The following is a 26,165-nucleotide window of genomic DNA, read 5'->3' on the forward strand; positions in this document are numbered from 1 at the left end:
GAAAAGCTCGTTCTTACAGCCTCCAACCTCCACAGGGCGTCTGCCTATATGAAGGTGCCTATGGTATATAAAGGCAGCATAACCTTGTCATAGACATGCTAATACGTAGCTCAGGCACTTCTGGCCAAGTGCCCTTCGTCTGCTAGAATTTGGGGCTGTATGAGAGAGTGTATCAATGAATAAATGAGTGCTCGTGGTCTAAAAGGGCTCTGGGCTGGTCTCAATTAGGAGAAGGTCCTTTATATTTTATGAATGGGTTCTGGGTTGGAGTTAGGAGGGGGAGGAATTTCTGTTGTGGCGCTAATTCATTGGAATGACATTTCCCTGGAAAGAAAGTATAAATAAGGCTTTGCTACAACTTGGGCTCAGGCTGAAAGTCTTTTTTTATTCCTCCTGACATTTGAAAGGTTATGAAGGTGCAGCTGAACTACTCATAGCTGTTGCAATGTTATTTTATGTATTTCATTATTGTATGCTGTGTTATATATTCCTGGACTTAAAACGCATTTTTCAAACACGATGCAATATATGAAGGTGCCTTCCATGATAAGGAGTATATATAAACATTTAAAATAAATAACTATGCAGACAGGCAGCAGGTGGCCAGAAGGACAATCGCTCGGAATAAGAAAGTAGCCCATCTTAACACCTTGCCTTGTGATGCTGATCAGAGGGACCCAAATGCTACAGCATGATTTTATCCTCAGGTTAAATAGAGTTAGATGGAGCATAATCGTATCTTGTGTTCTGTGGCTGAGCAATTAATGAGACAAACCATTCAACATTAACAAGCTTGATTCCGTATCCACACCTCTATTGCCTCATTTGCTGGCCCACAGAGGAGGTTTCAGCTGCAAACTGCAGGGGATACTGTTGCTTTCCTCTTGGCTGGGTGGGCTGCCAATCATGGCGTTAAAGCATCTCTCTGCCGTTCTCCCAGGACTTATCGAAAGCCATTCAGGGGGAAGGGACTGACAAGCGTTGCCGCACAATGCTGCATTTACATTTACAATGACTTATTTACTGTGGGAGTGTAAGCAGTTTGTTTGGACACCTGGCATTTGCTCCGCAAGGCTGTGTAAAGTGGAAATGGGGCAGAAGTAGACAGTTCTTCACATCTGTCTACGTGTCATCTTATTAGGGTAGCACTGACTTGATCAGAACTCCCCTTCTTTGGCATATCTCATTCTGTGCCTAGCATATCTTCCTGACACACCAAAGGAAAATGAGATGTTGCAATGTTAAGATGTGAAATACTCGGAAGATGTGGTGGTATACTAATAGCTGCCATGTAGCTTAACAACCATAGAACTCTCACCTCAATTTAATTATCTGCCTTAGATTTCTTTAGAAAAGGATTTTGTGAGGGTTTGCCTGCAATTTAATTCTGATCACATGCCAGCAGGGTGAGACAGCTGAGATTTTTGTTTAAAGGCCAATCATACAAATCCCCGTACATGTAAGCAGTGTTCAATCAGTCAGTGAAATTCCTTACCTAGAATTGGTCTCTTACTTTACAATGTAAATTTTGTAATGAAACTGCTAAGCAACAGGCCTATTTAAAAGAGACTACTCATAAAACAAAACATGAAGCGTGCCAAAGCAATCAATCAAAATGCTTTTCCTGATGGTTTCCTTGGAACTGAGCCATTCTAAGGACATAGATGACAGTTCCTCTCCATTTTTCTTGCCCTGTATCTGAATAAGAGAGAGTTTCTTAGTTTTATCCTAATAAAAATGACATTATCTTAGTTCATATAGAATATGTTCCATCTAGCTAGTTTAAAATTTAAACAGACCCTTTAATGGTTCGGGCAAATCTTTGTTTGAAATGTGTAGGAATCTTTAAGTAGATTAAAATTAGGAGAGTAAGATAGTAGTAGTCATTTTGCCTGTTGAAAACTTGAGTATTGTAAGGCATAGGCTTAAGATGGTGACTCTGAGACTCTGTAGGAGACTCAAAATGGGTAGGCTTAATGATATGTAATGAACAGTCCACAAAAACCAAGAAAGAACACTAAAGTTTCATTTTCTATCCCTGCAATAGAATTAAATATGATTTGTTAAAAGAATATGGTTCTCATGTGCAAATCAAACTCCAAGATAGTTTTTAATCCAAAATTCTGCTTGTAACTCTTGACAGTGGACATAAGCCAGACATTTTTGGAAGAAGGGTGGGAACAAATGAGATAAGTATAAAGTTGATAGGTAAGAATGACTGATTATTATGAGACAATAACATCTGGAATTTTTGTTTCCATTGTCATGTGCTGTGATTTGTCACAGTCATAGAAACTGAATTAACGTGTCTGGAATATGCCCGATCTTATCTGGGCTCAGAAGCTAAGTACAGCCAGGTCTGGTTCATACCTGAATGGAGACTTCTATGGAACACCAAGCTGGAAGTGGCAAACTCCTCTTTACTGCTGCCAAGAAAAATATATGGATGTGTCCATGAAAGAATACTTTTTAAAATAAAATAAGGATTTCTCTTGCATCACAGTTTCCTTTTGAAGTAGATTAAATGGGCACAGTATTGAAAGAGCCAAATGGCTGGATGCTGCCTCCCCTTTCTGGAGGGGAAATTTTTCTAACTACAAGAGAGACAGTTATAACACCTGGGAGTGAAGAAGGAATCTAGATATAATTTCTCTGGTTCTAGTAGGCAGCCTGTTTTCTCCACTTCCCATCCCTTTAGGTGCAGCTAGATAATTACAGATAGCTATTCTGAGCAATTAAACTGATAGAAAGAGCAAACTCTCATGGGAATGTCAGAAAATACACATTCTCTTTTTTATATAGTAATTTTATTAAAGCTTACAATTAGAAAGATAAAAACCAATACAAACTAAAATAAAGAGAAGAATAAAAATAGAAAGTGCAGAAAGAAAAAAATAGAAATAGAAAAGAAAGAAAAAAATATGAGTATAGTAAAGAAAAAAAAGACATATACAAATTACTTCCTCCTATACCACAGGTATAAACAATTTTAGTAATTTTTCATTTTCTCTTAAAATACAATGAATGTTCTTCTTCCCGTATCTCATCTCTTATCTATAAACAAATCCTTAAAGATCCATTATTCAGTCTTGATCAGCAAAAGTCTATTAAGAGTTACCAGAGATAACATACCTATTTTAACCTTGATCCAATAAACCGGCTTTATATTCCTTCCTTTTACTTTTAACGATCTTGATCTTTAGTCCGTCCAAATAATGTCCTAGAACTTGATTTCCTTTCATTTTTTTCTTTGCCCCTTCTCACAAAATTCTTCAAAGCTTCAACAAGCCTCTTTTGTAAATCTCAGTATATGAAAATTATCCAGGTCATTCGCTAGTTATTCTGTGTCACTGAAGTTGGAGGTCTCTGAGTATGCTGATTGGCCTGTTCAATTTACTAAGTAGGATTTGAGCTTGCTCACAAGAAGAATCTTATTTCTTTTCTTCTGGAGCTGGGAACTAAGCCACAGAATTGTCTTTCTATTTTAAATTTTAATATAATTTAATTATTTATAACTATTTAAAAATATTTTGAGGACTGGGAGAAGGAATCTAAGAAAAGAATCCATATTGACTATCTCCATCTAGAACAGTCGCATCAAACAATTTACTGTCTGATGTGGTTGAGTGCCTTTTAGAAATTTAAACCACAGTATATTTTCTAAGCCATAATAGTTTGGTTTAGTTTAGCTTGGACTGTGAATTTAACCATTGTGATTTGTTTACCATGCTTTATACATTGTATGACTAGTCATTGTGTCTTATTCAGCATGAGGTTAAAATAAATTGTAACTAGAAATGATCAGTCCAAGGAACAAGTCCCTTGGATCTCAGATTAGCATATTTTTTTATGAAAAAAGATTAAAGTAAGAAGTCAAGAATTTTGCCAAGTACTTTACTTTGAGGATGGTAGTATAGATATAGGCCAATTGAGACTGTCTTTCTTGCACTCATTTAATATAAGGGGTGTGTGTCTTTTTTTGAGAAAGTGGGTCAGCTTGCATCTGTAGATTGTTTAGAATCTGCTAATAATCTTCCTATGAAAATGAGAACCAGCTCAGGCAAGAATGAATTAATAAATAAATGCTACTCAGAGTCACCTTGTACAATGAAATTGGTGGCATATAAATTTGATAGATAGATGGATGGATGGATGTAGACAGACAGACTGGGACGATAGATAGATGTAAAAGAACTACATATTCAATGCTGCCCCAGCCTGGAAACTAAAGCAAACTTTTTTCTATTCATGTAAAAGTAACAGGATCATTTATATTAAGCTTATCAGGTTTAACAGTAGCTAGTATATGCCCAAAAGAAGCTCACAAGTGCTGAATAATGGCTCTTTGTTAAGAAAAAGAAGAACTTGCTCAGGTCAGATCCTGTCTGATTCATTTTCCTTTGCTTATTGTTCTTATTTCTTACCATTCTCTACTTCAGAAATATTTAGCTACATACGGATCAAAAATTAATTTTGTTTAGAATAGCTAATACAATTTTAAAGAGAAGTTTGATTGGATAAAAGAGCAGCAAGAGGCTCTGAAATGTAAGGAAGCTTTAAAAAGTATGTTTAATAGGACTATGTGGCAATTTGAAGTTGAGTTTAAATTCCCTAAAGCAGTGATGGCTAACCTTTTCTGGACTGAGTGCCCAAAGCATGCATGTGCACCCGAACCCCCCCCTGCAATGCGCGCACAGCCCCTGCATATGTACCCGTGCATGCACCCTGCCCCACGTGCATAGTCCTGAGTCCTGCGCATCCGTACGTGCATACATGGCAGAGACTCAAAGACCAGCTGGCTACCGGGAGGTGTGCATGTATGCACAGCAGAGCTAAACTGGGCCGACGGCTTGTGTGCCATCAGAGAGGGTGGTGCGTGCCACGTCTGGCACACGTACCATAGGTTCACCATCACGGCTCTAAAGCAACCACCCCATCCTGGGACTGTAAGGCAATTTCAGAGGGCAGCCATGTCATCCTGGGAAAAGACATAGCTGCTTCTAAGACTATGTTCCCCAACCTTTCCAGGTTTGAGGGCCAGTGGCAGGGGAGGGAGACAGGACAGTTCTGCACAAGTGGTGGGCAAACACGGAGGCATCTCAATTTGTGCAAGCAATTTTTGCAAACGACAGGCATGTGCACTGCGCCTGCTGCTTTCACAAATGGAGCTGCGTGCACGCTCCTGCCGCTTCTGCAGCCCAGTTCTGAATGGGCCACAGCCTGGTACTGAGCTGTGGCCCAGGGGGTTGGGGACCTGTTTTAAAAAGTGGATATAGGTGCTGTGTTCATACTCCTGTGCACTTGGAAGCACCTTTGAGAAACTGAATCTGAAATACTGCACAGCCTGAGTACTTAATTGGGTAAATGTTAACTTAGAATTCAGAATTGTGGCTTGCCTCTTTGTTACTTTAATTCCCACCATCAGAAAATGAAATGAGCCACTTATTCACTGCAGATCTGAATTTCAACCAGGTTCCAGTGAAGGTACTATTTTCCCAAGAACTAAACTACCGTTCATCCTGCTCCCAAAGGGAAAAATGCTGAGCCCTTTTCAATTATTCTATATGTGGATTTGAAACCAGATAGAGTCAGTAAAGAGGAAATATTCATACAGAAGCCTCAAAATGTATTTTATCCTGGTAGAAGAGCACACTGATGGAAATATGGCCACCTAGGGACAGGCAAACTCTGGATTGGGTGCATGAAAAAAATCTGTCAGTCATTTTTATTTTGGTTGCCAATGCTCTCATTTTCTCAATGTAAGGATGTTTTACATTTTCCCAAGAGAATGGCACCCTGGTGGCACAGGGAATCCTTGCTTTAAAGAGGACATATGGCTCTTAAGGGGAGCCTCGTGGTGATTTGAGAGCACATTTACTGTCTTTGAAGGGAGCATTGATTATCAACAGCATAGGGCTCACTCATGAGTGCCAGGTTGTCTGCCATGTTGAGTAGCAAAAAAAGGTCCTGGGACTGGGAAGATCAAGCCAAGGGAGGATCAGAAATGACAGACGATCAAGGCTGAGCACGGACAACAAACTTTGCAACACAAGCTGAGCTGATTTGTTATCCTCTTTCACAGGCTGATGAAGATGCAAGAGAGCATGCACCTGGGCACAGCCCTCAAGCTGATAACCTCTTGTCATGTCCGCTGTGTGAACTCAGATTCCCAGCTTCAGAAATTGAGCTACATGCTATGAATTGTAACGGCACTGGAGAGGACGCAGTTGAAGATGGTCCAGGTTTGCTGTTTTCTCTGGTTTGCAATTGTGTTTCAGTTCTGGCCGACCCCCCTGCATCTGTTTGCAATTATGGCATTAGTTAGGAACCTCCTTTGGGGGACAACTTCCATACAATTCTGTATAGTTTATCCAGTGCTCAGAACTGTATGTAGCTCCTAAACCTAGCACCTTAATCCATAATTTAGTCTCCATTATTTGTTAATGCATCCGGTCATTTTCATGTTATGAAGTGAACTCCAAGCTCTTTGATCTTGACTAGTCCCTGTTCTCATCCATAACATGCTTCTCTTTCCAGGACTACTAAGTTATTTACCAGTGAGAAATCCTGTCCCTAGCAGTGGCTAACATTGCTGCATATGCTGCTGGATTAAAAGAGTTAACTTTGCAAACAATTCTTACTAGGCATTGATTTTTAATAAGTGAATGTCTGCCTGCTATGACAAGTATCCTAAATATTTATCCTGCCTAGTCCTATATGTATAATACTCAGAAAAAAATATTCATTGTATTTAGACATCTCATTTAGCAGCAGGAGTGGTGCCTTAGGCTCTTTCCATGTATGGGGAGAATACCAAGTTTAAATGGATATTACCTCCCTATGTCCCAACAATGTTGTGAGGCTTACATGGGATTGAGAAGCTGAGTTGATTAGCAATTAACTAAACTTAATTCCTGTTTCAGAGAAACACTGCAAAGATAGCTTTGATGTGTTCCCTCTGGAGCTGCAGAATAGGTGACTTCCAATTAGTAGGAATGCTCATATCCCAGAGCCAAAACGCTGAAGGTGCTATTTCCTCCCATTATTTATTAGAAATAACAGAAATAATCCCCGCCTCCCACCATTATTGCTTTTTCCATATCTGTATAAGCAACAGGAATGAGAACAAAAAGATGGGATGAATGAATGAATGAATGAATGAATGAATGAATGAATGAATGAATGAATGAATGCTGATTGGAGCATCAATATTTCTACTCTCCCATTGGTCAGGTGATTCCCCTTCCCTGTCTAACCAGTCCCCAGGGAACAGCAGTGTTGGACTTGGAATTCAAACTATAGAATTCCAAATGTCCCCTTGATATTTTTGTGATTTGATTACTATAGTATCAATTCAGTTTTCTCCACAGATGGATTGATTATAGACAGTAAAGGAAACCAAATGGACAAGAATCACTAATGCAGAGTCTGGCCTCCCCTTTAGTAAGGGAGAGATAAGACACCTGATTTCTAGCAAAGACAATATTGTAAATATATCATAAGATAGGGAGAGGATGTTACCAATTTGCATTTTAATGGATATGATTAATATAATGGCACAGTTCATTTAATTAACCTTGTCATGCCACTAACCATGTCATGTCAAGCTGCAATACATTATAGGTAAGCATTATTACAGTTCTAAAATTACTACTTTCAAATATGAACAAGTTGATTTAGCCCTTCAGAAATCTTTCTATATTGAATTAGAAATTATAAAAATCAAATGTTATGAATTTGAGCAATTCAAATATAATGGTTTCTTTGTCTCTAATCATTTGTTGTCAATAGTTGCCTAAATCTTTTTATGCTGCAATGACTAATATTTCTGTAATGAATGTCATTTCCCCCCCCCTAAATTTTAACAAGGACTTGTGTATTTTTAAGAAGTGTCTCTGTGTTATATGCTCCCCAATATGCCCCGTGTTGTCTCCCTGTTTGTACCATAGTATTGTACACTAAGTGTACAATCATTTCAATTATTTTATTTACTCACATGTGTATATTTCTATGTATAATTAGCCATAACATGCACTCACTGCTGTACATGTAGTGGCTTGTGCAGCATATCATTAGGACTGTAATGCAACCTGAATTAATGACAGAGATTCCACTTTCAATACGGAGAAAGTCTTTCCTTTTGCTTTAATTGTTTCCATTGGGTGGTTAGTTATTTGCATTTATAAATAAGGTAGTTTCTAAAAACAGTGTGCTGTGATACTAATAGGAAGAAATATGAAGAAGAGAATGTAATTATCCAGTCATGAGGTATTTTTTGTAGTTTAATGTTTTGAAAATGGTAGAAGTAAGGCAAAATATAATGCCTTATATTTATTTTTTGCCTTATAAATGCAAAATATAAAAAACAGAGAATACAGTCAATGCTATCCTTTACTTTGTATATAAACTCACAAACATCTTCCCTCCACTTAATATTTTACCTTGCTTGGATGTATGGCTAAAATGGCTCTCAAATATAACTTTCTACACCTTCCCTAAAACTACTGTAGCTTTTTCCTACTTTTTCCATAACCCCCTTAACTCCATCACATGACGTCTACCTTACTGACACTGCACTATGGCAAATCAAAATCATAATTGAATTTTCGGGAATTTAGTGCTTCTCATGGTCTCTGGGTCAATGATTTGAATTAGAACAGACTTGCATCTGCAAAGTTTGTTAAGACCTTTTGATATTTTTCTGTTAAAGCAGTCTTCTAAAAGTTGGTATAACTACCTGAAGCTTGGTGAGTCACATTTGCCTGATGTTATTTTGAAAATTCTCTATTTCACATCCCCTGTACTTGACCAGTTGCTTCTGAATGTGTTTATATTTGGCTGCTCTGTAATCAGGGCAACAGCACAGTGAAAGAAAATCAAAACTTTGAACCATCCTTCTCCTTGGTCTGTTCCAAGAAGGCTACTGTCCTTCCGGAGTGTTGACTTGGGAGTTAATGATTCAATTTGGGGAGTTCTTAATTGGTTTTCCTGTGGAGGTCTCTGGTACTATAAACTCTACCATCTTTTCAGTGTTTTTCATTACAAAAGAACGTCTGTGACATGTCCATCTATTGTTCTGTAACTGCCTCCTGTAAATTCCCTGGCTGTTATTTGAGTTTGTAATTTAAAGAAGCTGCATCAGCTTGGCTGATACAGAAGACCATTTCATCCGAGATATGGTTACATGGCTTTTTGTGTTAAGGCAATTACTATGGTTGAAAATACACATACACTTGCAGCTTTTAGCTAAGCTGGTCTTTTACTTCTTCGGCAAAACCTACCTGAAATCTTTTCAGGAAGTGTGCAGAATAACTTCCTCACCACTGCTGTAACTTGTCAAGACTGGAGGGATGTTGGTATGCGAGGATGTGTCATTGGATAACATAATTATAATACGGACAAAACTGTGGCTCAGATGGAGTCGCTTGAATGATTCCAGTTGGATTCCTCTCAGCCATTGCTGACACACAAATACCAGGTAGTAGTATAAAATTTAGCATTTGGAAGAAAAGTTGTAGGGGGAGATATGATAGCTAGTAACTGAAAGAACTGCATACAGAAGAAGGCCAAGATCTATTTTCTGTCACTTCATGGAGTGGAACACAGAATAATACATTGAAGTTTCAGGAAGGCAGATTCTGGTTGCAGTTCAGGAAAAAGTGCTTAAGAGTAAGAACAGTTTTGACAGTGAAACCAATTACCTAGTGAGGTAACGGCTTCAATTCTTTGAATATGTTTAGGCAGAGGATGGGCAGCTAGCTATTAGGGATGCTTTAGTTTGGATTCCTGTAGTGAGCAATATATTGGACTGACTGGTCCTTTTCCATTCCATGATTTGGAATAGCCAACTTCAGGTGGGGGTCAAGAGAAGAAACTAGCTCTAGTGAAAATTCTCAGAGTCAACAAGATAATTAAGTGTTGATTCTAATAGGAAGAAAGGGAGCTTCACGCAACAGAAGGCTGTCAGAGCCTCCTGCATACCTGCTTTGATTGACATTCAAGTGCGGGAGGTCCTTTCTTGGCAGGTTACCATTCTAACTCAGATTGGGATTTGGATTTATTTTCTAGATACTGTACCTGCTAATTACATAATGGTCTCTAGCAGGGGTAGGTTTTAAAATTTTTTACTACCGGTTCTGTGGGTGTGGTTTATTTTGTGGGCATGGCTTGGAGGTCATGTGACTGGGTGGGCGTGGTTAGCTGGTCATGTGACTGGGTAGCCATGGGTATGTGTATAGGGACTACTCAGAAGGCTGAAAAAAGTCATTTCTGACAGGTCCTCGGACTTTTGATCAGTCTTTGCACTTATGACCATCCTCACATTTATGCCCATGCAGCATTCTTAACAACCATGTCACTCATTTCACAACTGCTTCTCTTCTCCATGGTGACAAGATAGGGCAAAAATGTAAAATGTGAGGACAGTCGTAAGTTCGAGGACTGGTCAAAAGTGCGAGGACCAGTGAAAAATAACTTTTTCAGCCCTCTGAGTAGTCCATATGCATAAAAGGATACAGCAATAGAGAGGGATGAAGGAAGGGAAGGGAAATTAGAGTAGGAGTGAGGGTAAAAGAGGGAGGAAGAGAGGAGGAGAAGGAGAAAGGAAGAGGAAGTAGGGAGGAGAAGAAGAGGGGGGGAAGAGAAAGTAAGAAGGAAAGAAAAGAGAGAGGTGGTAGGTTTGAGGAGAAAGATTGCTGTACAATAAAAAAGATGAAAGAGAAGAAAGCCAACCCCAAACAAATATAAAGATATTAAGATAAAGAATGAATTGTTAAACTTTAAAGAATAAAAGAGAACAAATATGAATAAATAACAATAATTAGAAACACACATACAAACATACAATGCATTTTCTTTGAACAGAGTATTTGGCTGGTTCATAAATTTAAACAGCGTTTAGTCATTTCAATTAAATTTACAATTTCTATATTTCCTTTTTGCCATATTTATTTCTCATCTATTTTTTTAAAAAACCAATATTACCCTTCATTCTCATCGCTAATCTTAATCAAATTCAATTTTTCCCTTCTATTCTATATTATACCCCATTCCATTATCATCTATTTTTATATCCATCCTCACATTGGTTAATTATGTAATATTACAGTTGTTTAATACAAATTCAACATTTTAATATAAGTCAATTAGTTATATAACTATCTTTTTTGTATATTAATATGAACATGAATATTCCAATTATTTCCATGTAATCCAGTTCCTTACAAATCAATTAATTATATTTACCAATAATAATAAACCAAATAATTTCCCCCATATATTCCTCCAAACCACAACTTAACAATTTCTGCTTTCAACACAATATACAATTAATACTATCTCAATTATTACAATTCCCTAGTTAAATAGAGCTTTTTTTCTTTTGTGTTTTAAAATCTTGAACTCTCCTCTTTTGCCCTAAATTTCCCATTGTTTGCAGTTTTGCACCTACTTTTTTTGGTGATGAAAAGGAAAAAGAAATCTCTCTCTGCCTCATTTTGTCACGTTGCAGCAAAAACCCTGCTTTACTTTCAGTTTCGTTTTTTCAGCATAGCTAGGGGAAAAAAATCTGCTCCAGCACTCTTTGCAGCTCTGCGCAAAACAGCTGAGAGCAAATCAGCTGAGAGTCGGGAGGCTGATCTAATCAACTTGTGCTAATTAACCTATGCTGAAGCTGAAAGGGGCTGTTTTTCTATTTTTGCAGGCACCATCTACTAATTTGTTTTCTTTTAACACTGATCAGCTGTAGGGCAGCCCTTTGAAGCCCCGCGGCAAGAGTTTAAACAGTTTTTTTCCCTCTAGCCATCAGCTGAGACTCAGGAGGCAGCAATAGATTGGGAGTGGGCGGGGTAAGCGAATGGCGACCAGGCCGGGAACCGGTTCAGGGGCATGACCAGCCAATCTTATTACCGGTTCTCCGAACAATTAAATTTTTTTACTACCGGTTCTTGAGAACCGGTGCAAACCGGGAGCAACCCATCACTGGTCTCTAGGTGTTTCCAAGATGTTAAACGAGAAGATCATCAAAATTAACAGTTAATTGTCTTCCCTTCCACAATTAGTCAATTTCCACTTTGTTGAAGAGAAATAGAGAAACAGAAATAGTGTCATAATGTTGCAGAATGCATCTAGGATTGAGGCAGGATGCCATTCTTACCCTTCTTGTAGCCACACCTCAAGTACAAGGTATCAGTCTTTCTTACCTTTAGCTCTCCTTCTGCTGATGCTGTTTTAAAAAAAGCTTCAACACCAAGAGAAGTGATACTGATACAGCATTTTAAGGCCAACATAGCAAGAAATAATACCATTAATAAGTATTTTAAAAAATAGCACGGCTGATTAAAAAATATGCATGTATTTAACACTGGGGGATGTAAGGATTGTGGGAGAGGTCTTGAATCAACACAGTGGGAAGCCTGCTGCAAAAGGAAACCAGCTTAGAGTCATTTGTCTCATTTAGGGATATTTTCCACAGTATTTATAAAAATTTAAATATCTGCTATTTTCTTTTCTGATAATATATGGAATATGATGCAAAATTGAAAAGAGCTACTTGAAAAGGATACTAGTACATTGAAAAAAAATACTCCAAGATTTGTAGGCTGCTTCTTTGCTATATGTCAGGCTAGTATAGGGGACTTTCTACTTTCTACTAGATCAGACGACCTACATCATTCTGGACAAATGGTTGTCCAATCTTTTCTTGAAAACTTCCAGTGATGGAACACCCACAACTTCTGGAGGCAAACCATTCCACTTATTAATTGTTCTCACTGTCAGAAGATTTCTCCTTAGGTCCAGGTTGGATCTCTGTTTAATGAGCTTCCTCCCATTACTGCCCTCAGGTGCTTTGAATTATAAATCAACTCCCTCTTCTTTGTGATAGCCCCTCAAGTACTGGAAGACAGCTATCATTTAACCCCTAGTCCTCTTCATTAGACTAGCATATCTAGTTCCCTAAATTGTTCATCATATGGTTTAGCCTCCAGACTCTTTATCATCTTTGTTGGTCTTCTGTGTACTATCTGTAGGATCTCAGCCTCTTTCCTGTATTGTGGTGATTAGAACGGGACATGGTATTCTAAGTGGGGTCTCACTTAGTATAGTATAAAGTAGCACTATCGCTTCATGTGATCTTGGAAGTATCCCTCTGTTGATGCAGCCTACGACAGTATTGGCTTTTTTGGCAACTGCAGCACAATGTGATTCATACTTAAGTGGTGGTCCACTAGGAATCTAGATCCCTCTCACAATGATTGGACCAGGTATCATCTACTCTATACTGTGCATTTGGTTTTTCTTGCCTAAGTGTAAGACCTTACTTTTCTCAACATTGAATTGCATTTTGTTGGCTAGGGCCCACTGTGCAAGTACGTCAAGCTCTTTCTGAATCTTGAATCTATCTTCTAAAGTGTTAGCAGTTCTCCACAGCTTGGTGTTATCTGCAAATTTGGTGAGTTCCCCTTCTATGCCCTCATCTAGATCATTTATGATGTTGAAGAGCATTAGACCCAGGACAAGATCTTGAGGTACCTCACTGCATGCTTCCCTCCATGTTGATGGACTTCTATCGAGGATGAGATGCCGAGTTTGGTTGGTCATCCAATTGGAAATCCATTTGGTGGTGGTAATGTCTGTTCCACATTGTTCTGTCTTCTCAAGAATAGGCTGTGGTCTACTTTTAGTCATTTTGTCAAAGAAGGCAAATTGTCTGGCACGATCTGTTTTAACAATCCCATGCTGGCTTCTAGTAATTGCCTTGCTCATTTCTAGGTGCTCACAAATCCAATTCCAGAATTTCCCCAGGTATTGATGTCAAACTGATTGCTCTATAGTTTCCTGGATCCATTTTTTCCCCCTTTTTGAAGATTGGAACAACATCAGCTCTTTTCCTCTGGCAGTTTCCCAGGAGCGCCAAAAGTTTTTGTTCAGTGGTTCTGAGATTAAACTGTAACCGAGTCCCTTTGTTTATTGGATGTTGTTCCTATTTCTATCCCCTCAAAATAAAGTATATTAGATACATTCTGAGATAAATTTTGCTTTGAACATGTACATTTATAGTAAGGTGATTTCAAGGCACTATCTGTACAGTATCTTTAAATAGTAAGGAAGATTGTGTTTGAAGTCATACTAGAAAATCCACCCTGTCTTCCTGTAGACCAGGAAATAGTTTGGAAAAGCTTGTTCTAAAATTTTGGAGAATGAGAAGAGCTCAAAATGTATGCATAAAAACAAATTAAAGGACAAATTGCCAGGAATGTACCAAATTATTCAAAACACCTGCAGGGGACCCTTATGGGTCCTCCAGGAGTATTTTAATTATGAAGTGCTGCCATTAGCTTCCAGACCATCTCAGCATGGATGGAAAAAGTTAGTCAGTTTGAAATGCACGGAAGGAAGGTTATTTTATATTTGGAGGAATCAAGAGAGCTGGGGCACGTTTTGTACTGACGAGAAGAAAACTGAAACTGATCAACTTTTAATGTGACTACAGTGAACATTGCGAACATGTTTGACTTAGCCCAGCATGTCGAGAGAGAAGATGCTGTGCTCATTCTGTACCAAGGGTTGAGAAGCACATTTTCTCTCTTGCTGTAAGTGGAGATTTATCTTGTAGCTGTTTTTCCTTTGGAATCTTGTTTTAAATTGAGCTCGCTGGCATAATTTCACATTGGCTTTGTTGACTTTGGCGTTTTGGTATGGAGCAGGTCAACTCAACTACAAAAGGTGAAGGCTGCTGGTGATGCCATCTCTCTGCTGCTTGTGTTGGCAGTACAAACGTAGGTCTTTCCTGGCATTTCTTATATAGTGGTCCCAGAGGTTTCTAGCAGCCGTATTGTGTCAGATGTGTTCTATTCTGCTGGGAAAAAAATAGCACTGATTAACACCTGAGCTGTGCACAAGAGACTGTTACAGGAATATTAACAACTATGCACCGGTTTAGAGAACTGCTTTGCTTTTGTTGCAGACCAGCTTGTTAAAAAGCCTTTGGGAGTGTCAAGTGACTTGGGGATTAACAGTCAAGTATAGAAACTACTCGTACCCAGATCCAAGCCAGGTTTGCAGAAGTGAGTTGTTGTCCCCTTTTAAGGACATTGCATTTGTGAATGTCCACCGCCAAGTTTTTCCTTGCAAGTGAGCAGCCCAGAAGTGTCTGCAAGTATAAACTTTAACCCAGAGAACACATAGACTTCACACTGGTCATTGCATCATGTAAGGAGGGGAAATGCAACCATTAAATTTGGTCTGTTATTTGAACTAGTCTGTGAGAGTAATTATCATGAGAGCAAAGACAGAGGTGCCAAGGAGCCAAAATGAATGCTTCAAAGCCCAGAAGTTGCTGGCACTGATAATACATCTTTCCATTCTGATCTCTGTAGGTGCACCTACTTTACAACAGATGTTGAGCAAACAGTAACAGTTTTATAGCGCCTGTAACACAAATTCAAACCTTTCCCCTAATGAGAGCATTGAGCACAGGAAGATCTGATACAAAGCTGTAAAAATGTTCTGATACACTGCCCCCTCCATTGGATTACCCAACAGTGCTTAAAGCAGCATCTGTTCTGTATTAGAAACTCTAGCCTCCTGGTGGAAATGGCTTAGGATATCTGATATGTTCCCCAAGCAGCATAGCTGGTGGTTTGCAAACAGAAATGGAAAGGAATTCAATTGTATGAAACAAACATTTAAAAATCATGTTTATAAATGGCTAACAAGAAAAGCTGCGGCCTCTGATTGGGTTTGCCCTGATTTCATTGTAATACTGATTAAATCTAACTGGTATAAAGAATTACTGCTGCATTTATGATTATACTAGTATAGGGTGGAATTTGTCTGTTAGGCTTTCTTACCCTTTTACCTGTTTAAAATATATTTCTGGTCTTCTTGCTTATGTGATTATAACCAATCAGATAGTATTTTCTATAAAAATAAAAATTGTATAATTTGTGACTCTGTTAGGTTTATCTTCCTTTTTGCCCCTGTTGAGTCCTACCTCTTACTTCTCAGGTTCTTATCAAAAACCCCTTTTCATAATCTGCCCAAATCCAGGACTTCTTAAAAACAAATTTTGTACCTTATGAAAATATGCAGACATGCAATCCACATTGAAAATACAGATTACCACTTGTGGTTTTTACCCTTTCTTCATTCCCTAGTAAACACATAAATGTACCTTATAATCAAACCCATTGAAATACTTCTCATCTTAATCCATTGAGATCATTCATTTATCCAACTCTTAACTGAGTCTAAGATCTCACAAGCCTTTGGATTTGAAACACAATACTAGAAAGAGCAGATCTTTTGAATGCTACATGCAGCATTGTCAGACTTGTTTAACAAGTTAAGCAAATTGAACTTTTTTAAGTATCAAAGCAATAGATAGGTGCCTTTATTTGTTAGGTTGTTGAGAGTTCTCATGTGAATGTAGAAATGAAATAATTTAGATTACTGGTGCAAAATACTTCATACACAGTTTAAATCAACACTTCTGTCTTCGTGCATTGTAATGGCTTTCTGGATGAAGGCTTTAAAACTTCAGTTTACATAGTGAGAAATATTACACCATTATAAATTAGACCTTGCTGTTCTCATTGTGATGTCCCAAGCAAACTGGTCCTACTTGGCAAGAAGCTTTGAAATTGTTTTCTAAAACATATATTGTGTGTTTTATTCTGACACTTGACACTTCTTGAGAACTTCAAGAACAGATAGAACAACTATTCTCTTTTTGTTTTCAAGTAATGACCCGACGACAGAGGGAAGCCAAGAGCAAGCTTGCCAGCCGAAAAAAAGCCTCCGAATCTGTAGATATTGACAAGTAAGTAGGTATGCTCCATATAGCCCATTTTGATTATATTCAGTTGAAGCCCTGGTAGACATTTCTGTTACATAAAACTCTGAAGCTTTGACATCATTCACTCATCATTTGTGTCCAAGAAGCATCCTGTAATAGAAAAGACCACCTCAGTCTAACCTATTTTTACCTTTGCTTCTAGTGGGGGTTTGCCTAGGTTTCACATTCTTTTTGGAATGCCTAATTCAGCATTGTCTGCCCAGCTGAGCTTCTCAGTCTCATCCACTTTAAAATGTATAGACCAACCCATGCTGGCTGGAGAATTCTGGGAATTAAAATCCACACATCTTAAAGTGGATGAGATTGAGAAACATTCACCTGGGGAATGTTGATGTGCTACTAGTTAAACACATTCTTTGCCCTCTCTCCTTTCAGTTTCATTATTAAACCCATAATGTGATTGAAGGAATACTTACAAAACTCTATTAACAATGGCAAAGGTGGATTCCCGGCTTTAATCATCTAATTCTGGAATCTGCCAGAACTGGCATGTAAATATAGCAATATGCCATGTACTGATTATGTCTGCATAATTCAGACTGTACAAATGTAATGATATAAAGATAAAGGTAAGAAAGAGAGCTAATATTCAAGCACAAATGCCAGTCTGGCCATTACGATACCATATTGCATGTGAATTTGGGTGCCTTTAAGATTCTGCTTGCCATTCCAAATTGTAACAAATGTACCGGTTGTATCCATCTCACAGCTGTTTTCAGTGTTAGAGGAAATTATATATTCCTGCAGTGATGGTGTTTCAGCATGGTGGAAACATGCAAGTCCCCTGAGCATTAAAAAAATAAGAAGAAAGGGAGATCTTAAAACTGTGGTTAGCAAGCCAAATAGAGACCACCAAGCAAATTTCTGTTGCACTATTATCATGTTTTTCTTAAATGTATTTTTGGTCCTGGGACAAAATCACACAGTTTGTTATGGTCTTGCACAGGCTGATAGAGGCAATAAATATCAAGGCAATTAAACCATGCTCTAAGAGCAGCATTGGTTGGAAAAGTACAGTAGATGAATTGGTGTGCATATCTACATGCTTCTATCAGAACAAAGCTATGATAGAGAAGGTTAGCATGTCTAATGCCTACCTGCGGTTACACCGTTAATGAAATTAAGAAATTCAAATGGAACTGGTTTTGTTTAATCTTCCTTACTGCTGTCCTCCTCCCACCTGTTCACCCACACAGCATCTTAAGAAAGAATCTGACAGTAAAAATCCTGCCTGAAAATAATGTTGCTGCTACAAACACTGGATGGCAACATAACTAATAGAATTAGGCTAATTATAGAGAGGACAGCTTCTGTTTAGACACATTATCTTGGTAATCAGCAGGGACTGGAAAGAAAATATGGAAAAGTACTGCAGGATTTAGCATCAAGGGCACTCCTCAGACACATTCCAGATACCATAGTGCAGCAAATTTCACTGGATTTCTCTAGTTCCAGATCATCAATTAAGCAGCGGCCTCCAGTTCCATTTCTTCCTTCACGTGCCAAAGGCTGGGGGTGGGTGGGGGGCAGATTTGCTTCTTGGATTGTTAGCAGGGGAATTATGGGACACGGTTGAGCTAGTTGGAGTGATCGGAGAGTTGGTAGCGGGTGAGGTTTTACCATATTCTTCAGCACCAAATGCTCAATGCATCCTAGACAATACTGCATGCTTTAAAAAGGAAATAGTGCCCTGGCAGATTTATTAGTTAGATGACTTCATTTAGACTGAGTAAAACACATCTCTGACTTAATACACTTGATTTGCTTTTTGGGGCACAACATAACTCCAATTTTACAAAAGCAGATACTTCATTCAACTGAGTTGACAGGTTCTGAAAGAAAATCAGTATTGTTTGAGATAGCTAGAGGAATTGATTTCATTACATCCCTTTGCTGCAGTAGCAGCACCCAGGAAAGCAGTTGGACGAAAACTGCTAATCATTCTGTCCTTTTTGATTGCCAACAGCCAGTTTTACAATATTGGTCACATCACTGTGCAGATCCTGCTCCATTGACAAGTCTTACCTACAGAACAGCTAGAAGCAGCACAAATGAGAAAGAATGAATTCTAATACAATCCCTTCCTTCCTTCCTTCCTTATTTGGCAGGTATGAGAAGTGTTATCTTTGTAAATCTCTAGTGCTAAGGAAAGAGTATCAGAGCCATGTTGATGGCTGTCTTTGTAGCCGGAATGTTGATGGAACCCAGGGCCACAGGAGGCCGCGCCAAGCAAAAGTAAGGATCTGTATTCTTGGTTCACACTTGGCATGGATAGACCAGCAGGTCTACTCTTGTCTTTGTTTATATCTTTTTCTGAAGAGATTGGATCTGCCTGATTCTCCAACCCCATAAATAAGCTTAGCTGCAGTGAAATGATATACTCTGGCTGTTTGATCCTCTTCGGCTTGATTTTACAATGATGGGATTACATCTCAAACCAGAATATCAGCCCACAGCCCTCTGGATGTCGGTTGATTCCAAATCCCATCAGTTCCATCCGCCATGATCAGTGTTCAGAAGGAGGGCAGGCATAAGGGGAAAAAAGCCAGCCGACAGACTGAATGAGGAAGGAAATCCTCCAGAGTTGTAACCTTTGCTATATCAAGCAATGGCCTTTGATTCACAAATAGTATGTCTTCAGAAACTGCAACATTCACAAGAATGCTGACAATGAGCATGTTTACAATGCTTCCCATTCAAAGTGGGATGCGGTGTCAAACTCTTAGAATAACAGTCATCTTGTTTGGAATTTATGCTTTTCAAAACTAAATATTCTGCATTACAAAGTGTTCTCTTTCTAGATACAGGGATTCCCAGATTCCTGAATACTCCTTATTGGTTGCTTAAATTTTTTTTTGTCAAAAATCAAATGTATATCTACACCTGTCTTGAATCTCAGTAAGCCTATACAAGAACTTGTTTACCAGTCAGTGGCAGTCTCTTAACAGCAAGAGACAGTGGCTCATTGTAACAAATTTGTAGTTTGCATAGAACATGCATGCATGCATTTATACATGCATGTATAAATGCATGTATAAATACATGCAGTTTTTCATTCCCCTATTATCTAAATGCTGGAGCACAATATTCTCTCCACCTCTGAGAGATGCATTGCAGCCATGGTGGGATGTTTTTGAGTGAGATGAATAATGTTTTATTTTAATTATTCCAGCTTCGTTCTCCAGGTAGATTCTTTCTTTTGAGAATACATGGCTATTCACATGGCCATCCGTCGTTTGTATGTTCACCTGTATTGATGCTTTCTATTCTACGTGTACAGTGATTCACTTACTATCTTACAGTATTATTTTTCTGTTTATCATCCTTTATGGCCAACTTCTCGGCAGAAAGAAAAGGGCATAATTGGTAAATGCAAATGTTTTCGTAATGTCTAATGATATTTTCCTGCTCAGAATTGTTACCTTGAACAAAAATGACCTCTGCCTGCCATATTATTGTTATACCAGAGTGCAGAATTGAGCCTTACTGGTGGACAACAGGTAGTAAGTCTAAGTCTGTGCTAATTCTTTTCCTTCGGTTTACTTTGAACTCTTTCCAAACACTATAGTAACTCTTTGGATTTCATGCTATGTCAGGCATACAGTGCAGTTGATAAGGAAGCACTAGCACAGATAATGAATTTGTAGGGAGCCTAATGCATGTACTGTAAGTGAGCCGCTAGATGCTACTGAAATAAATGTAAAATAAAAGGCATAAAAGAAGGGGAGGCAAAATATTTGTTTTTTTTTAAAAAGATAGTATAAAAGAGAGGAAGGGAATAGGACTCACACATGGTAGTGATTGAAGACAGCTGGATTTGGAGCCACTGAAAGTCTTACTGGATAAGTCAAAGCTGGAAATGAGTACTGCTGGGGAAGGAAAGAACACATCTATCTGATAAAACTACAGTCAGTTTACTTGAAAATAAATTATTTGCAAAAAAAAGCATATTCATGGAAAGGCGAACCATACCCGAGAAAGACATGCTGTATTTCAAAAAGTAAGTGTACATTTGCCCTACATCTTCTGCTAAAAATACGGTCTGTCTGAAGATCTGTTCAAATACTGCAGAAGGAGGAATGAAAGAGTGTAAAGTTGATCACCATTAGGGAAAAAAATACAAATAGTTATCTGTAAAACATAGACATCACTGCGTACAGTCACTGATTCTGAATCATTTGCTAAGCCCCTGCTGGCTAATAGCCCTTAGGTTTCAGCTATGTTTCCTTCCTTCAGCTATTGCCAACCTTAATCTATGATGAAGATGTCAAATTTGTCCAGCCGATTAATTCATGCAATTCATCCATTCAATTCCCATATTGTTTAACCCCCGGCATGGCAGAAGGGCATCACATCCTGGTCCTAGTCCCTCTCTAAATTGTGTGGTTGCTGCCTTACATGCATTACCCATCTTTTGCAGCAAAGTCCTGCATGTAGCTTTTGTGCTGATTTATTTCTGATGGTAAGATTTTAATCCATAGAGCAGTGTGAATGCTAAGGCAATGTGATTTCTCAGCAGGAAGATGCAACATGATGTCTCTGTTTTATGTAATCCCCTAAATCCATCACAGGCCTTGGCCCCTCAGGAATTTATATGTAAATGACAAGATTGCCTGTTGATGAGTTTAGCTGGGACATAGCCAAACATTCTGCAGTTTCTTGCACAATGGGAAGCTTCTGCTCCTGTCACTAGCTTTGGTTCAGAATTCCTTTTCTTTTTCTTCTCCACGGAAGAACTTGGCTGATGTTTAAAACAATCAGCAGAAATGTCAACGTGCCTTTTTTGGCACCCAAGGCCCAGGTCCTCCCTGTTGCTTTTCAGAATCAACACAAATGATTTCTGCTGCTCCTTATTTGAGCATTGTAGCTTTTGACCCCAGATGCGCTGAATAGAAAGCATCCTTTTCTTCTTTTTGCTTTTCTTGGCCCTGGTCCCTGGGGACAGCTGCAGGGATGCCTGCCCAGAACTCTTTGAAGTATATAACAACAAATGTAAAACAATATTTCCAGAAGGGAACCTTCGGAATTAAGTTTATTTTAATTCTATCTGTAAACTTTATAGCATTTGGAAGGTAATTAAATCAACCAAAAGAACATGCAATTAATAATAGATGATACTTGGCTAGGCAAAAAAGACAACAGAAAAGTGCTGTTCTGAGCCTACATTGGATTCCGAGGCTACAACGATATTTTTATAGCTGCTGCCCAAAACTACACTCCTGCTTCCTTCTTTCCTGCAGAACATCTAACGTGGTAAAATACCTGCTGGGTTGTCATCATGCTTAACAATTCTTCACATCACTTCCCTCATGATTACTGCGTGTTGCTAGGGAGAAAGACAGAAGAAAGGAGGATTGCCTTTTTGTGACAGGGAACTTTTACCGTCTAGCTCTAGCAAAAATGTAGCTGTTGGTTTGTTGTTGCTCATTTATATAAATGTATGTAAGCTTGAGAGTATCGTGGCGAAACATAGGTGGCTTTGTATTTTTGGGGCAGGGGATCTGGAGCAATCTCACTAGATCAACATCTACTAAAGGGCAGATATGATAAAATGAAGATAAAATGAAAAAAAAATATTGGGGTAGTGATGAGAAAGCTGGTCTTTGTTCTGGGCAGCTGCAACATATCCAGAGTTTTGCTTCTGTCTGGGTTCTTATGAGCTACTTTGTTAAAAGCCTTCTTGTGCAAGGCCTAATGGGGATGTTCTCTTACTTTGTTCTAGGAGAAGGGAAGGTGTGAAGGTGGATTACTGAGTATGCTAGAACAATCTGAAAACAAGACTGCAGGTAGGAAAGTTAGCACCCAATCAGCATTTCTGTATTGACACAATTTAGGTTGAGTCATAGGAAAAGGCTTGTCCTCAAGCAATACAGTATAACTCCTGGGCCACTGCAAATGGATAGTCTTTGTGTTTCTTCCCATTGCATGTATATCAGTTCTAAATCAAACATTTGTATAACAAGATTCCTCTTGACTTTAATGAAGATGGGAATCATTCCTGGGAGTCTCAATGAGATAATATTATGTGATTTGTGTGTATTTTACAATAAGACAAGAGAAGCCCTTTGTGCTCCTTTTCCTTGTGTCATATAAAGGTATGCATTAGAGAAACTTGCAACTGCAAATAATGTATAAATTGCCCCATATCACCTACCAAGCTGGAAAGGAGGGTGTTGTTTAGAATATGTTTACTACCAGATGTTGCAGTTTCTCTGCTTGTCCACTGGATGAGTCTTGCTGATCTTGAAACAGAGACCATCATCAACCTGCTGAAGTAATTAAGAGCCTGTGGTGTATTACATTCCAGATGCAGAGATGGCTGCTCTACCATCCAGAAGAGAAGACTCAAGGTTAGTTAGTGCTCTTTCTGTATTATAGGCTCTTTCAGTGGTTAAATGGGCTGTAGCAATGCTCCTTGTCACTCATTTCCAGTGCTGTTTTTTCAACAAAGTGGAAAAGCTAAATAAAATGAAGAAATTCCGTAAGAAGCTAGTTTTTAGCATTGAAGGCAAAGTCTACCCCTTCTGTTGAAATGCAGTTAAATAATGTTCTTTTTTCCTTAGAACCAAAACCTGAATTACATTAGACAGGAGATTTCTTTTCTTAAACTTGTAGAGGGCATATGGTGAGTGCAACAATATGTTAGCTTGCAAGTTTATTACTCATAAACAAATTAACAGCTCCTTATCTCGATCTTTTGCAATCTGTATTCAGGCCTCATTTGGGGACTGAAAACTGCTTTGGCTACCACAATGGGTGGCCTATATTAGGAAGGGTTTCTTCATTCATTCTTTTGGATCTCTGTAGTTTTTTTTAGTACTATCCACTTGACTGAGAGCAGTGCTTTGTAATAGTGTTTTTCTTTCCCAGATATAATTCCAGAAACCAATACTTCTACTTAACTGCTTGACTTTTAATCTGCTCTCTGCTTAAAATACACCTGAGCTACAGCGGCCCATTAGTTTGCATACTATCAATATGCTGATAAAATACAACTTAGTCCAGAAAACTGCTAGATAACCGCAAAGTGTTATATGAAACGCCTTCCTTTGCTGCCATTTAATGATAATTTTTGTGTCTTTTTTACTGTCATATAATGGTTGTCAGAATTTTTGCAGCCTGGATATGGAATGCCTAGTGATATGTACTATGTGAATTGCCTAGGCTTCAGAAAGCCTTCAGAAATTATAGTTGGTAGAGAATGCATTAATCAGATGTATATATTTGGTATGCTGAAAACTGCATATTATTGTTGGTTTGCATTAGTAACTAGTAGAATATTTTCCCCCACATATAAATTGGCATGCTCCTGCATTTACATTGGTAGCCTTGATCTCAATTAGGTCACTGGAAGGCATTGGATTGATTAGAGCACAAAACAAGGCATTCTCTGCCATGGTACTAGGATTATGTAAATCTCCCCTGGGAAACTCCATTAACTTTTCATTTATTGGAAATTAGATGGGCTATTGCATTTTTTTTTTGTTTTTTTGTTTTTGTTTTATTGTGCTTTAGTTAAGCTCCATGCTTTCATTATATCTCTGCTCAGTTTTTGAAGTCAGGTTTCTCTTGTTTTGATGTTACTAAATATGTGATTTAGATAGTTTTAGTTACAAATTCCTTTGTGTATTTCTATGTTTTTAAAAAAATTTACAATATTGAAAGTGAGAAAACTTTAAAGAACTATGGAAAAAATCCACTGTGCAGCAGGGAAGCCTGGTTCATTTTTTAAAATATCATTTTTGTTAGGCCCAGCTCAACAGAAATGGAGAAGGAAACCGAGGGCAACCAGAAATCAGAAAGGTTCTTCCCTCAAGGATCCTGCAGTGACTCTCCTATTAAGTCATTCACTTCCATTTCTGAAGCCAAAGATTGCCTAGTGGACTTTAAAAAACAGTTGGCGATAAAGCCACGCACTTGGAAACAGACCAAAGCCAGCCATCGGAACCAAAAGAAGTACTGAGGGTGGCGTTATGGAGGAGATACCAAAATATGGACTCTATTGAGCCTACTTGGCAGAGACCTCAGCTCCCTAATCAATTGCAGATTTTCTTCTGTTATTTTTTGTATGAATTCTCCCAGAATTTGTCATGTATTTACTAAGTATGTACTTTATAGGTGCCTATTCAACCTTGCTTTGCAGTTAAGAAAATAAAATGAAATATATTTATTATGATTTTATAAACTTCAATTTCTGCTCTTTATGATTTTTAATACACATCTTTTTAGCTTAAAGATTGCATTGCAACCTAAGTAAACAGTTAAATGCTGGTCATCCATCTGGGACCCATCTCCCAGAATATTCCAAAAAGACCAAAATTGTTCACGTTCATGTTCTATTAATGGAAGATTTCATTCCCCTATTTAAAAATGTATTTAATTTTGACTAGAGCTTGCACTAATTCCCACAGAACTGATGGAGTCTGCAGAGTGATGAATAAAAAAAGGCCAGGCTTACTTGGCTTTCTATCCTGAGGGAGCAGGGATCACATCTCTTAAACTGAAACGGGTAAACATGGAAGACAGGTGTCGGAGAAAAAGGGGCATTATGTTCTTCTGTTTGATCAGGATAGCCCATTTTTGGAGCCTTTCCTGTCCCAAGCTGCTTAAGGGGACACACACACACACACACACACACACATTTATTTTGTGGTACGGTGCATGATAGTGGGGTGGGGGTGGGTGGCATGGTGTACGAAAAATCAGACCAGGGATCAGCTAAGGTCCTAAAGCTGCCAGTGATAAGCTCTGAGTTCTATAACACCCAACAGCTACATGAGGCTGTGGTATTAATACTGCAGTGATCCCCATTCTCTTGCCCTCAATCCCTGATCTGCTACTGTTTTAATATAAATTGAAGGCCATACACAATATGGAATATAATTTATCCTTGTCCGAAAGCACTTTGAATTAAAAAATTAGGCCCAGGGGGTGCCTAACCTAACACAGCCGATGGTACGGCAAGAGCAAGAGACTTGCCCCTGGGTGTTCTGTTGCTACCTAATGGTGCCGTATTCCTACCAAGCACAGTGCTTTCTTAAGACTATTTTGATGCGGAGGTTATGCTATTGCAAGAGCTCAAGGGCAGCTACAGGTAACAGTAATTACACATAAAACAGAGATCTCTGTCTCTAAATCGGGTTAGAGGCCAGAGAGAACAAAAGACTGGATGTCATGTTATCTTAATGGAACTTCATTTTATCTACTATGAAAATGCTGGCATCGACATCGACTGCAGAAGAAAGGATTTTTGCTGGCCTAGAGGTGTGCAGAAAAAGACATCTGTGTCATAACAGCACCTTGGTAA

General features: G+C 38.6%; 1 protein-coding gene across 5 annotated transcripts in view; it reads left to right on the forward strand.

The window, feature by feature from the left end:
• Nucleotides 1-25,049, forward strand: part of UIMC1 (ubiquitin interaction motif containing 1) — a 120,216-nt gene extending 95,167 nt beyond the window's left edge. For 4 of the 5 annotated variants that reach the window (XM_070937157.1, XM_070937155.1, XM_070937154.1 and 1 more), the window contains exons 9-14: nt 6,083-6,242; nt 16,744-16,822; nt 18,967-19,093; nt 22,581-22,644; nt 23,166-23,208; nt 24,608-25,049. In XM_070937157.1, the coding sequence (XP_070793258.1) occupies nt 6,083-6,242; nt 16,744-16,822; nt 18,967-19,093; nt 22,581-22,644; nt 23,166-23,208; nt 24,608-24,821 (687 nt within the window). In that variant the 3' untranslated portion in view covers nt 24,822-25,049. The remainder of the gene's footprint in view (nt 1-6,082; nt 6,243-16,743; nt 16,823-18,966; nt 19,094-22,580; nt 22,645-23,165; nt 23,209-24,607) is intronic. The other variant, XR_011599997.1, reaches the window with a different exon arrangement.
• Nucleotides 25,050-26,165: the final 1,116 nt, after the last annotated feature.

This window comes from Pituophis catenifer, unplaced genomic scaffold (assembly GCF_029215685.1).
Source record: "Pituophis catenifer annectens isolate HBS135680 unplaced genomic scaffold, rPitCat1.0.hap2 SCAF_2, whole genome shotgun sequence".
NCBI classification, from domain to species: domain Eukaryota; kingdom Metazoa; phylum Chordata; class Lepidosauria; order Squamata; family Colubridae; genus Pituophis; species Pituophis catenifer.